Raw genomic sequence first — 13299 nt, forward strand, 5'->3', positions numbered from 1 at the left:
CTCTTCTGGAGCGCCACACTGTCTACACATGATGTATAATCCAGCGCGGTGACGACACTCAATTGGACTGGATTGTTTACATACACGATTGGATCAACCATCGGTTAAACCCACCTAAATTTGGTCAGGTCAGAGTATTCTGAATGGTGTGTTTACATGACATATTTTTATTTTGATCAGGCATTTATTCTAATTACTTGTGTCCACGTAAAAACAGCTTCTGTGAGTGATAGATAGGCGAAGGCACCAATAAATCACTTACCAAATAAATGTTGGGAAATCTTCCCAATTGAAATTTTAGTTTGACTCACCTAAAGTCAAATGGATGAATGGTGAAACTTTTTTTAAAAAGAAGATTTAAAGACTGGATGCCATGACTCAACCTCAAGACAATGTCAGCTGGAAGAATGAGAACCTTCACCAACAAGTCAACTCTAATGATGGATTGTTAAATATTCAAAATAATAAGAATGAGCTTTTTAACAATAACAATGTTCAGTTTTGCAATTCTCAACAAAAAAAAATGTCATGTTAGAACCGAAGAAAATCAACAGTCTGACCAATTGATAACAGGAGAAAAGTCAGAATCAGAGACAGAATAGGAGCTAAAAGTAGTCATTAGCCACACAGACAGTCATCGATCAGATGCCTCTGCATCTGTCTCCACCGGCTTCCACGGCTGAATTCTGTCGGTCTGCTACTGAACCATAAGACAGACACACTGACAAGACAGAATACTTTCACCAGTGGGTTCTCAGGTAAAGTCCCCCTCCAATGAGAATCCCGTTTTTTTCAGTTTTTAACATGTCTGTGTAAAGTAATAAGAAATCATTTTGTTTTTGCACTTCTGAGTATTTCTCCTTTTAAATCTCTGTCAATCAAACTGTGGACATTTTTATGTGAAGATTTATGCTAGTGAGACACAGAGCTATCATAATCAGACGGGGGGGTGGGGGGGGGAGATCAGGGGCGGAGCACCAAAAGCCACGCCCCCTCAGAGGAGATTTTGGAAAAAGAGACTTCAGATCAACATGATAACTTGCTTTTTAAGACATTTAGGTTTTGGGATTTTGGTTAAAAACATCATCATCATAATCAAAACACTACTGGCAACGTTTTTTTAAAGTAAAAAATGTTATAGAGCGACTTTAAAAGTTAGACAGAAGATGGCTAAAGTAAAACTTTAACACTGCAGCTCCAGTGTTGACATTCTTTTAACTACCATAACTCTTACACTGTTCATGCAATAAATGCAATTCCTGTGGATTTTGGAGCAGAGACGTGCTGATATGGAACACTTTACATTAGCAATGTATATCGGTGCAAACCCGTTATGAAGAGCCGCTTTTCTCCATGTCAGAATTAGCAGATTCGCGTTTCATTATATAAACAGTTATTGATGTGTCGTCAACAACACCTCTGGTGTTAAAGAGTTAAATCGTCTCATCAAAGTCACCTTGTGAGTCAGGTTACCTGGACGTACAGGTGATCTCCCTCCAAATTCTTCAGAACTGTGCCCCCTTGTGGTTGTTTTGTGAATCTGATACTATCCCACTCAAATGAAGCATGAAATCATCGAGGCTCTTTAAAGAGCAAAGACGAGTGTCTGGAGACTGCTGTAAAGCGAGAAAGTGAAGCACTGTGTCGATGGCGGTTTGACAGTCTGTCCCCGGAGAACTGGTGACAAAAACGAGGTCAGGATAAACCCAGAGAAGCGTTGGTTACTTCAGTGGAGGAAGACAAAAGTCCCCGACAGTTTATCCACAAAGTTATGCTAATCCTAAATTACCCAAGAGACTAGCGACTCTTCTTCTAGACACAGATTTGTAAGACAGAGCTGAATCTGTAATCGAGCCGGGCCGTCTGCCAGCACGGCCAGACGAGTCGGCCCAGACGTCAGCCCTCTCAGCGTTTGGCTGACAGAGAGCGCGCTCACACTTAGAATAGCTGCGCTTCACGTGACTGAAGGGAATCATCTGATTGACGCTGACTCAGAACACTCAAAGTTTACACTGTTAAAGTGATGTTTGTGTGGGAACACCAGGCGTAGGAGCCCAGCAGGTTCACAGAGACAGTGCTAACAGGCTTTAGGAGGAACCGGTGGATCAGGAGCATTCAGCCCCACGGCGCTGACAGGAAAGCCCCGATTCCCGATTCAGCGACACATATCCTCTATTTTTAGTCCTTCTATTGTCCCCGCACACTCTCAGTCCTCCCTTTGTGTCTGAGGTGAGCACCTTTTGGTTAATGGGTTTCCAGCAGGGATGATTAACTTTGTTAATCACTCTGTCACTGCTGTTTATAGCATATAGATGTCGTAGATTTTATTGAAAGGTATTCTCCATACTTAGTCACCTACATTTTTAACCTTTTTGTTTTTTACTTACTGCATTAGGCCTGAACTCTGTTATACTTTGTTGGACATTTATGACATACATTTCTTTACATATCGTCTCACTTATGTGCAGTGCATCCGGAAAGTATTCAAAGTGCCTCATTTCTTCCACATTTTATTATGTCACCGCCTTATTTCAAGATGGATTAAATCAATTTTCTTCCTGAAAAAGTCTTTTGAAAAACCCATAATGACAATGTGAAACTGTGCAAAATCTGCGGTGAGCCGCGGAGTTTCCACAACTTTTAGACACCGCTGGTAGAAAATTTATGTCGGCCCCCTTCCCAAAATAAAATAAAGGAGGTCAGTTTCTTTGTTTTTGGTTTTCTGATAGTACACAGCTTTGTCCGCCTGCCTCCACCCCCATTGCGGGTGTGTGTGTGACTGTAAAGTGCTTTGGGCCTTCGAGGAAGGTGGAAAAGTGCTATACAAGTATACAACATTTACCATTTACCTTCTGTTAATAATAGAAAATAATTGATTCGTTAATATGTATTTTAGACCTCAAGTGTCCTGCTGTGCAGCTGAGATCAACGTAATAAAACTTAGTCTAAAATTGAATTCAACTTTTTTTACATTCTGTGATTGAGATTGCATTAAATTAAGGCATTTATTTGTAGTTTTTGGACAAAAGCGATCTTTTATTTTAATAAATAAGGCACAGAATAAACGTCAATCAATGACGGCAGTAAAACTTTGTTATGCAGATCTCCATATGCAAAAACAAAGTCTGAAATGGTGATATATCTACTTACATAGTCATGTGATTTATTCTTGCTTGAAGATTCCTAAAAGCCTGAATCTATGTATCTGATCTTAAGTTATGAACCAGGTAATGATAAAATGTCAGTTTTTTTTCTGTTTTTTGCATGATTTTATGTTTAGTGTGTGAATATAACATGAAGAAATGACAAAATAAAGGTACTGTCACATAGGCGAGGTTGTGCTGATTAATATGATACAAAATAAGCAGCAGGTAATTAAAAATAGAGAAACGTCAAATAAAGACAAAAACCGAGTTTAGACTCGGTTCCAAAGGCTTAAAATAAACATTCGAAATGTACAATTTTCTGTGTGATTTCATATTATGATTATTTGGAGATAATAAGTGGCTGGCAAATACTGTAACTAAAAAAGGAAAAAAAAGCAGAATAATCGCAATTCATTTTTTCCAGATTTACGATTAATTAGTTGATTTTTTAATCACTTCTCGGCACTAAGTATGTATACAGATTATTTTCCATTGGAAGAGTCATTAATGTAAAGCAAGTATCATAGGAATGTTTGCTTTTTTAAAATAGAAAAAATCATGAATATAAATCAGGTAACACAAATTTTAAAGTATGCACAGATCATTTTTATTAGAAAAGTCGTTAACATGAATCAAGTATCAAAAATCAAAGGCTAGCAATCATGCTAATGAGATAGGGCTCTTCAAATATATGTATCATATATGATTCAAATGATTCTATGGGTTAACAAAGTGAGAAAAAGGTTTATAGTTGAAGCGTTTTCCTACATTTTGACAGCGGCTGAGTTGTGGTTCTGGCCCACAGGCCCACCTTCCTCTCTTCAGAACTTCCGTCTCAGCGCCGCTCACCTACTTTGACATTTCTGCTGATATTCACGTGACTGCAGATGATTGCTGCTGCAAGCTAACGGTTTTCTCTGCTCCCTTTCATTTCGACTGTTGACACAAACACTTATACCCTTCATTGTTGCCCTTTTCTCCACAATCTTTGCTCCTTTACGTCTCCGTGAACCGCTGCAGAAATAACAGGCTTTATGAGCCGAGTGGCAGATTCATTTGCATTAGAAGAAGCGCTCAAATTAGTACGAAGAAGGAAAGCTTCCAAACCAACAACCTCCTGTTATTGCTCACGGTCGCTGGCTCTTTAGTGAGAAGACAAAAGCCTTCATTATCCACGCACAGCCAAGATAAACCCTCGCCACAATTATCTTCTTGTGTTCTGCACAATTTCTGATTTGGCTACTGATTTAGAAAACAAACACATTTATTTCAGGGTGAATTACACTGATTATCTGAGCAAATGAGCGATCATTTGGAGGCGTCGTGAGCCAGGCAGTGGGAGGGGATGAAGGCACGAGGCTGAGGAGGAGTTTACAGCCAAGACTTTGCAGCTGATTGCGTGAAACTACTTTATTAATGGGATCGTTTATGGGGTTATGGGAGCAGACATGATGTGACATGATATTAATGGCCGGACCAGGAAAGAGCCAAAGATACGGGTGCAGCTGAAAGGCTGGTTAGGCCTGCATCAGTGTGTAATTTCCTTTAAATCAGCCCTCTTGAGCTGCTGGAACTGCACAGGTCTGCCGCTGCAGGAACACTTCTTCATTAATATGCCACAGACACTCTTTGATTAAACTTCTGTGTTAAAACTTCAGATTTTTTTTTTATATAAATTTGCAGTTTTTTTTCATTCCTAAATCTCCTGTTGTGTGTGCGCTCACATTTTTTTCTGCATAGTAGCCAATACATATTTCTACTTTCATATTCTTATCCCTTCACATGTTACTTTGCTTTTTTTGCTTCCTCAGCTTCTTTCATCGATGCTACGGCAGATGTTGACCTTCCTCCATCTTCACACATTCTGCCGTCATCCTGTCTTCACCTCCAGCTTCTTCAGGTGTTTTTAGATTCCTGATCTTTTCGTTTTTTATTATTTTTTGAGTTTGGTTCATTTTTGCGTTTCCTGCTTTTCCGTGTCCTACTTTTTATTCAGATTATTCTTTCATCAAAGTACCTCTTTCCTTCTGCCTCGCAAGTCTCAGTGTATTTCTATCCTCTCCTCAAATGACTTACTTCCACAGACACTGTTTTTTTTTTTTTTCCCAGATGGTAAAACTCTGAAACTAAAATAAATGTAACTTCACATTCACAGATTCAAAAAAACAAATACATTTTTCTTTTAAAAAAAGTGTGAACATAGTACTTCACCGGAACCACAATCCTCCCTAGAATGGCCAAGGCGGCCATAACAGATACTATATGTATTCCATAAAGAAAAGGAGATGTTGAGAAAAAAAAACAACAAAAAAATCAAAAATCAAATGGATTAAAGGGTTCATAACATCTTAATTTCCCCCCAAAAAGGGAATTTCTGTCATTTCTTTGATTCAGCAGGCTTTACAGTGTTTAAATTGGGCACTTTTTGGGTTTATAAACTGATTTTATTGTTTAGATCCAGATGTTTTTGACTCTAACCAAAGACAGACGTCCGTGTTGACTTCCCTCAGCTGCAGGTATAACCAGCATAGCTATAATCTCCGCATTGATTCAATGTCCACCTTCTCCTTCTCACACTGGGATGTCCAGATCAGCTCCTCTGGGAGACATCCAGAAGACCTCCCAACAGTAGACATGAGTTCCAGCTTCTCAACCCAAACTGTTCAGTCTGGTCTTCAGAAAACAATGATTGAAGCCTCGGATTTACAAGTGTTTGAGTTTATAATCTCAGCTCTTTTGCACTCCTGTCTGTCAATGATGGGAAAAAGGCAAAAACCACAACTGAACCAAAGTCTGTCAACAAAAATGATAAATATTATGTATGTATAAAGAGGGAATCTTGTAATGGAGGACTAATGAGCTGTTAGAATTGTGGCTCAGGAGATAATCAAATGACCCTTAAGGAGAAACAGAAGAATGATGTGTATAAAACAAAAAATATACACAAAGACAGCTTTGAATATCATTTTCAAGAAATACATAACAGAGAGCAAAATAATTCTGTGTCCTCTACTGAAAAATACATCATCTTAGAAATAATATAATGTTTGAACTTCTGGTGAAATAAGAAACGATGCAGAAGTTTGCAGAACAGCTGCAAGTTCTTGTCATGCATTAAATTCTGACTTGACAACATATATTTTATAGACTCAGACTGATATCATTCAGAGATCATATAGTTCAGCTCTGACATCAAACCCAAAACTGACTGTCAGAAAATCCCACTGGAAAACAGAGAAATCAATCTCAAACTTCTTAAAATATCCTGACTGTTGAAGCAACAAATGAATGTTTGAATGTTAGAATTTCTCCCACTTTTACTACGCAGAGTTTCAAACATGCACAAAACAATCTAGTTGATTTGTAGAAGCCTCAATAATCACTGTTTACTGCTATTATCAGCATGTGAAATTCCACTTTTTCTACATAGATTTGTTTAAAAAAAGGCATTTAATTTACTAGTTGTTGATTAGATTTTAGCTTTGAATAAGATTAACATGAACTTTGTCACAGTTTTATTGAAGTTTGTCTAACTTCACCTCTCCTATGTTTTGACCTGTTGCAGCAATCTAGCAGTCTGTACAAAAGTACCGGTAACTGCAGACATGGGAGGGCAGGGGCGGGGCTATACAGCTCAGCAGCAAAAGCCACGCCCCCTCAGATGAGATTTTGGAAACAGAGGCTTCAGATCAACATGAAATAGGGATTTTTATGTCATTTAGGTTGAGAGATTTTGGATAAAAAATATGTCATAATTAAAACACTACTGGTAATGTTTTTTAAATTAAAAAAAATTGTCACTGGGGGACTTTAAGGAGAAAATGCCAAACTCTTTCTGAACATGTGTTGAACAACTGCCTTTTTATCTCTCTCTTTTTTTTCTTTGTAATTGATTAACCATGAAATATTTGGTTTTGAAAAAATTCTAGGTTCAGGGTTCTCCACACCATGAGGTAATCCCTAAAAAAAGCTTTTAAATAAAGAAAACCCCACTAAAATATCTACAAAAAATGGAAATATGTGCTGCCATCAAACCACTCCGGCCTCGTCCTGATTTGTAAAAGCACTCTGAGAAAACAGAAGGTCTATGATGTCTGTGAAAGGAAATCTCAATAATATTTGGGCCAGCGGCAGCAGCATTATGCTGCCATCAGCAGTAATGACTCTGTAATGTACTGAGTAAAGAATCAAATCAATCTCCTGTTCAAAAGTGACTTTTTTCTTGAACAGTCATCTGAAGTCAGCTGCTTAGCCACCTTTTGTTTATTTGTCTCCTTGTTGCTCACGCTAATCTTTGCTGCGGGAATGAAGGCACGCCGTGTCGGCTTTATGGCTGTATTTAGGTGAGCTGTAAAGGATGTGAGCAGGTTGAGTAACGACAGGCTGGTAAAGGTGACTTTTATGTACGCAACAAATATATGGGCTTCAAGAGCACAGGAAACATCTCACATCCTGTGAAGGAAAGGTTGTCCTCGTCTTTGTTTTGTTAAACTACAAAACTCAAAAACTTGACATTTCTGAAGACACTTTGACAGGATATACTTTGATTTATGTGTGAAAAGTTTCTAGTAAGACCCACGTGAAGACTTCATTCACAACGTAACTTAGTACTTGCAGAACGCGCTTTAAAAGTTTGACACAAAACAAGAACTGAATGAATGAAGCTAATGAATAAATTACACTTTTATGTACAGATACTAGACATTTGTGGTGCAACCAATAGACACACTATTGTTATTTTTATTCTTTTTAAGTCTATTATTTCAAATTTGTCATGTCTGGAATTACTGTCGCCTTGCATGACCCATTTTTTGTCAATCATAAGCTGCAGGACAGATGGCCTCATCTGACTCTACTGCTCAGTGCTGCTGTAGTTACGCTAACGCAGGGGTGTCAACTCAACCACACAAGGGGCCAAAATCCAAAACACACCTTTGGTTGCTGGACAAACAGGATAAACATTTATTGATTACACTAAAACTACATATTTAAAACTTCAAAACTGTAACTTTTTAGCAATTATGATCTAGATATATAGCATTACCTGTGCTAATGGTAGTGTGAATGCTGTGAACTGAATTTGGCCGCTGAAGATGCTAGTCCTGATAGCAGAAGAAGCTGAAATTCATAGTTAAAAACAATGAAGTTGATAGCTGAAAATGCATCTAAATATTAGCCTTACTCCAAAACAGCCAAAAACTTTAAATTTTTTTAAAACCTCAGTTAGCCGAAACAGCTAGCATATAACTGAAATATTCAGCTAAACTCCAAAACAGTCTAAAAAAATTTTAGTAAATGCCAAAATAGTCCAAAAAGCTAGCAGTTTTAAAACTTTTAACTTTAACTTTTTTACATAAATATGAATAATAAAAAACAAGGAAAATTATTCCAGAATTAATCAACTTAAACCTTAAATAACTTTCGATATTTTACTCTCCATAAAATATATATTTTTTCAAATTTGTATAAGTTAAAAATAAGCACAAGATAACATCGGGTCATTAATAATAATAATAAAATAAAATGATCTGGAGGGGCGGATAGAATTACCCGGAGGGCCGGATTCGGCCCCCAGGCCTTGACTTTGACACATGTGCTCTAAACTATGACTGTTACATCCTCAGCTACTGCGGTGTTTAAACAAGCCCAAATGATTAGCCCTCCACCCCCGTGCTTTGACCATAACTTTGAGGTCTTGGCTTGTTTTCAGTGGGACGGTCTCCTTTAGAGTGCTGCTGATATATTTCACACTTCTACACTGTTCCTGGAAAAACTGCATAGTTTTAGCAGATGCTCAAAAGAATCTCTAAAGAGTAAAAGAACAAATCAAATGCTGCTCATCCTCTGATCATCAGAAGCTCCTCTTCTCCAGGCTCACCCACGAGACATTCTTTGTTTTACTGAAAGCCGGTCTATATTCACTCTGAGCTAAACGTGAGCATGCGAGCCATGTGGACCAGAGTTATCATGTCTGCCACCTGCCAAACAAAGTGGACCCCCCAAGGAAACAAACACGGGTGCAAATTAAAGAAGGACAAAATGTGCCCGTGTGAATTCCCTACCACAGTAATAGATTTTGAAACGGTATTTGTTTAAAGCTTGTATCCACATCTGCATGGGGATCCAGCTTACTGTTGGCTTGCATGAATAATGTGGTTTTTCAAACCTTCACTCACTTTAAATTTAGCTGCTGACACTTTGCACTTGAAGCTGATGAATTAACCCTTTGAAGCTACATTCACACCACCCTCAGGAACACACATTTAGCAACCACTCCCAATGAAAAGTGCATACACGCTGAAATGTGCATTTTGGGATATTGGGTTCAGACATCGCTGCACAAGTTTCTATGACTGTGTTTGGACTCTACATACAAAACACCATTAAATGCATGATGAAACTTAAACCAGGTTTAACTTTGACCAATTGATTTGGCCACCGTACTCTTCCAGTTGTAGGTGGTGGACGTGCTAGTAAACATACAGAAAAAGAACCCCCTCCTGCTTGTCCAGTGTGAACACCATATGCTAAAAGTGTGTTCAAGAACCTTCTTTTAGTGGATTATTAAACATGAGCCACATGCTCGGTGTGAATGTAGCACATCAGAAATACCATAAATAACCAGGGGTGTGAATTAGCAAGAGTCTGGCGATACAATACGCATCATGATACATGTTCACAATATGATGTGTATCGTGATATATGCCAAGATTTTACCACAACAATTTTCACTGATGGTGAAGCTCGGTACATGACCCACTCCACTGCTTCACTGGTTTTTATTTGAGTCTGCAACGAAGCATCGCAGTCCGCGTTTTTATAAGATACTGGTAATGTGGCATAGAGTTTTAGTTTCATACAAATCCCAGGAATAAACTAAGCAGTACATGCCTCAGAACAAGCAATGTTCATGACTTTAAGACAAGCTGGTTCTTGGGAGATCTCGTTTTTGTTGGTGTAGAGCTGCTCAAAGAGCCTCAGTGTGCTGTGCTGCCAACTAGTGGTCGGAGGTTTAGGTGGAAAACATAAGTAAGACGCTGAACGACGTTCATAGACATATAATGAAATGTCATCTTGTCAACATTGTAAATTGATACAAGTATCGCCAAATTAAATATCACTTAACGGTGCAAAACCTTTTTTCTCTGCAACAGATTCAACTGATTTACACTGATCGAAAAAAAAAAAACTTCACTACCGTAGTCTTTCATATCAGTACAGGGCTGCTTTTCTCCTGGTCAGAATCTGCTGGAATTACGTTGATTGACAGTTGAAGAGTTACGGTAGTCGAACAAATGTCAACATTGGCACTAAAGCTACGGGATTACAGGGTTAAAAGCTTAACGATGGAGAGTAAACATCCTTCAGTAGAACCTTAAATTTGAACAAATGGCCTGAAATAAATTTCTTAGAATGACAGTTAAAGCAGCAGCTTCTCTCTACTGTAGAAACCAAAACTCCAAACAGCATTCTGTCATAGAAGAGCTTAAAAATCTTATTTTATCAAAAAAAAAAAAGCTCAAAAACTGAAAGCATTGAATTCGTTGTTAAAGACTGCACAGACAATAAGCTTTTCTCCTTTTTTTAGCTGTAGCATTGAGAGACTTATTTTCCACATCAGCAGGGTTCTGTTGGTCTTCCATTCATCCGTACACCGGCGCAGGCTTTGCCATGTTATTTTTCCATTGAAGCAGCTCTCCAAATAAACCCATCATTATCAACAACAGCCCTGAACACCTCCACCACTGCTGCTCTCCATCTGTCTTCCACCGCCACCGCAAAGCCATGCCTGAACCCAGACCGGCCTGTCCAGGCAGAGTTTGCTTCACCACAGAGCCAAACACTGGACCACTGATCCAAACAGCCATCAGGTTCTGACAGAGCTCCAACTCGGAAATTAGAAAATGTCATATCTCTTGCCTGTAACCAGTCATGAACCATCTGCAGTGAGGAAAGCGTGCAGCCAGGTGCAGTTTGTTTAGTCATGAAACAATTCATCACATGCCGTGAGACCGCTCAACTCCAGTCAGCGGCACACTAAATGTCAGCTTAATTTGATTGACGCTCTGCTCTTACCATAGAGAATAGTCACCATGGAAACTGGCATGACCAAGATGCCCAGGAGCATGTCGGCAACTGCCAGTGACATCAGGAAGTAGTTTGTGGCGTTTTGCAGCTTCTTCTCCAAGGACACGGCCAGAATCACCAGGATGTTCCCCATGACCGTGACGGCAATCACCACCAGTATCAGCAGCGCCGCCCAGTTCTTCTCCCCCGCCGGGTCTGAGGGGGCACACTGGGACCCGTGTAGTCCGGCGGCACTGCGCTGAGACCAGTTCCCCAGCAGTCTGTCCCCGGCGCTACGTGCCACGTCACTACCTTTACACTCCACGCTTGTTGCATTGCTAAGTCTGAGGACGTTTTCCTCAAGTCCAGGCGGAGGCCAGGGCTTGGACTCCAGAGCTGTTACGGCTCTGATAGTGTGGGAGATCAACTCTGACATGTTACCTCCACGCAAGCTCATGCTGTCAGATCAGGGGAACTTGAGGAGATCGCCACTAAATCAGTACGACAAGAGCCAGGAACTCACAGCTACTCCCTTCTTTTTTTGCTTCCCCATCATACAGTTGTGTCCTTTAAGTTGTTCATGTATCCATCCCATCACCTCATGGGACATTGGAGCCGTAAAAATGTCTGTCAGGATCAACATCCTGCGTAAACGTCTTCACCACTTGATCAGAATGTCAGGATTGATAGTGACTCACGTCTTCACAGGAAAAGGGGAAGAAAGAGTCTGTTCTCCGGATAATAGAATCCGTTTGAAGTCATCCCTGAAGATGTGCTGAAAGTGCTACATCCGTGCCAAATCTGGGTTATAGAAAATCTGCATTTCTTCCAAGGGTTGAAGCCGTTTTCCAGCAAGTCTGTGCTTCTTTAGGTGCATGACTCTGATCTTTATGGAATACAGGAAACAAAAATCAGAGTGGTTTGATGGATGGAAACTCTGGTGGAGATTTGGATTGCTCCTCACAGGTGTGACTGCTCTGTGAGCATGATATCAGAGTGGGAATCTTCGCTTCCTGGTCTCAGATCATCCGTGCTGGCAGACCACGGTCGACAGGGATGGATGAAGAGCAGGATTGTATCTTACAGGTGTGCCTCCAACTTTCTCCTCACTCCAGTCTGCCAATAAAGTTCTGACTCCTCTGAGGAATTCGTTCCTCCACATCAACAAATAGCATCAGCCCTCCAGAGGATTTAAATATTCCATAAATGCCGCCCCTCACCTCTTTACTGATGGAAAACATCAGCTGCTCCATCCACGTCTTCCAAAAAGCACCATGAACCATCCCAAACCGTCCTCCTTCCCGCACTATGTTTCCACATGTTGTCACTTTCCAGAATGAAAAAAACTGATAAAGGATCAGCAGGAGGGGCTGGAGCGTCGGTGGGGTCTTCCTGCCGTCTTTCAGGCTTCCAGAGGAGTGCGGTCAAGTAGTTGAGTCGTCATTGCGAGTGAGCGGGAGCCGAATGTTTCTGCGCTCTGCCTGCTTCTCTCATGCAGCCTCTCCTCCTCTCTGTGGGGATCTCCAGCTCTCTCTCTCTCTGTCTTCTCACCCAGGGTCTCTCGCTCCCTCGTACCGTATTGGCTGTCTCCCTCAAGCATGTCTTGTTCTCTCTCCATTGTGCCTTTTCCCTCTTTTCTCGTTGCCTTTTTCTGGTTCTATATGTCTTCTTGTTGAGTTCATTCTAAGTTCAAATGGCTTCATATTCAGACAAAGTGCATGAATAAACGTGGGACAGTTTACATTTAACAAAAGTATGACTAAAGCCCAGCAGCAGAACAAAAGCTTTAGAAGATTTATTTTGAAAGTCCTAAAATTAGATGTTAAGGTTTATTTATAAAGCCTAACAACTTATGCCTGGTTCACACCAGGCGCGGTCCTCCGCGGAAGGCTCGCGCTGTGCAGCGGATCGTTTCGGCGTCCGGTCTATTTTGTGCGCGAGCTGCAAGTGATCTCCGTCAATTCTGGCAGGAAGTTACATCAAGATAGATGAGAACATCGGGTTTATTCTCAAAATACATTGTTTCACAATAAAACACCATGATTGACAAATGTGATCATTTTTTTGTATGTAAACAGACTGCAGA

General features: G+C 40.2%; 2 protein-coding genes across 2 annotated transcripts in view; both read right to left on the reverse strand.

The window, feature by feature from the left end:
- htr2aa (5-hydroxytryptamine (serotonin) receptor 2A, genome duplicate a) overlaps positions 1-5604 on the reverse strand; it is a gene marked incomplete in the record, with an annotated part of 107015 nt that extends 101411 nt beyond the window's left edge. Inside the window, 1 exon segment of the mRNA XM_036209677.1 lies at positions 5599-5604.
- Positions 5605-11155: 5551 nt separating this feature from the next.
- On the reverse strand, positions 11156-12853 carry LOC112155602 (5-hydroxytryptamine (serotonin) receptor 2A, genome duplicate a). The gene has a single exon (XM_024287331.2). It carries the CDS (start codon positions 11668-11670, stop codon positions 11191-11193), a length of 480 nt encoding a protein of 159 aa, XP_024143099.2. The 5' UTR covers positions 11671-12853; the 3' UTR covers positions 11156-11190.
- Positions 12854-13299: the final 446 nt, after the last annotated feature.

The sequence above is a fragment of the Oryzias melastigma genome, linkage group LG21, assembly GCF_002922805.2.
Source record: "Oryzias melastigma strain HK-1 linkage group LG21, ASM292280v2, whole genome shotgun sequence".
Classification (NCBI taxonomy): domain Eukaryota; kingdom Metazoa; phylum Chordata; class Actinopteri; order Beloniformes; family Adrianichthyidae; genus Oryzias; species Oryzias melastigma.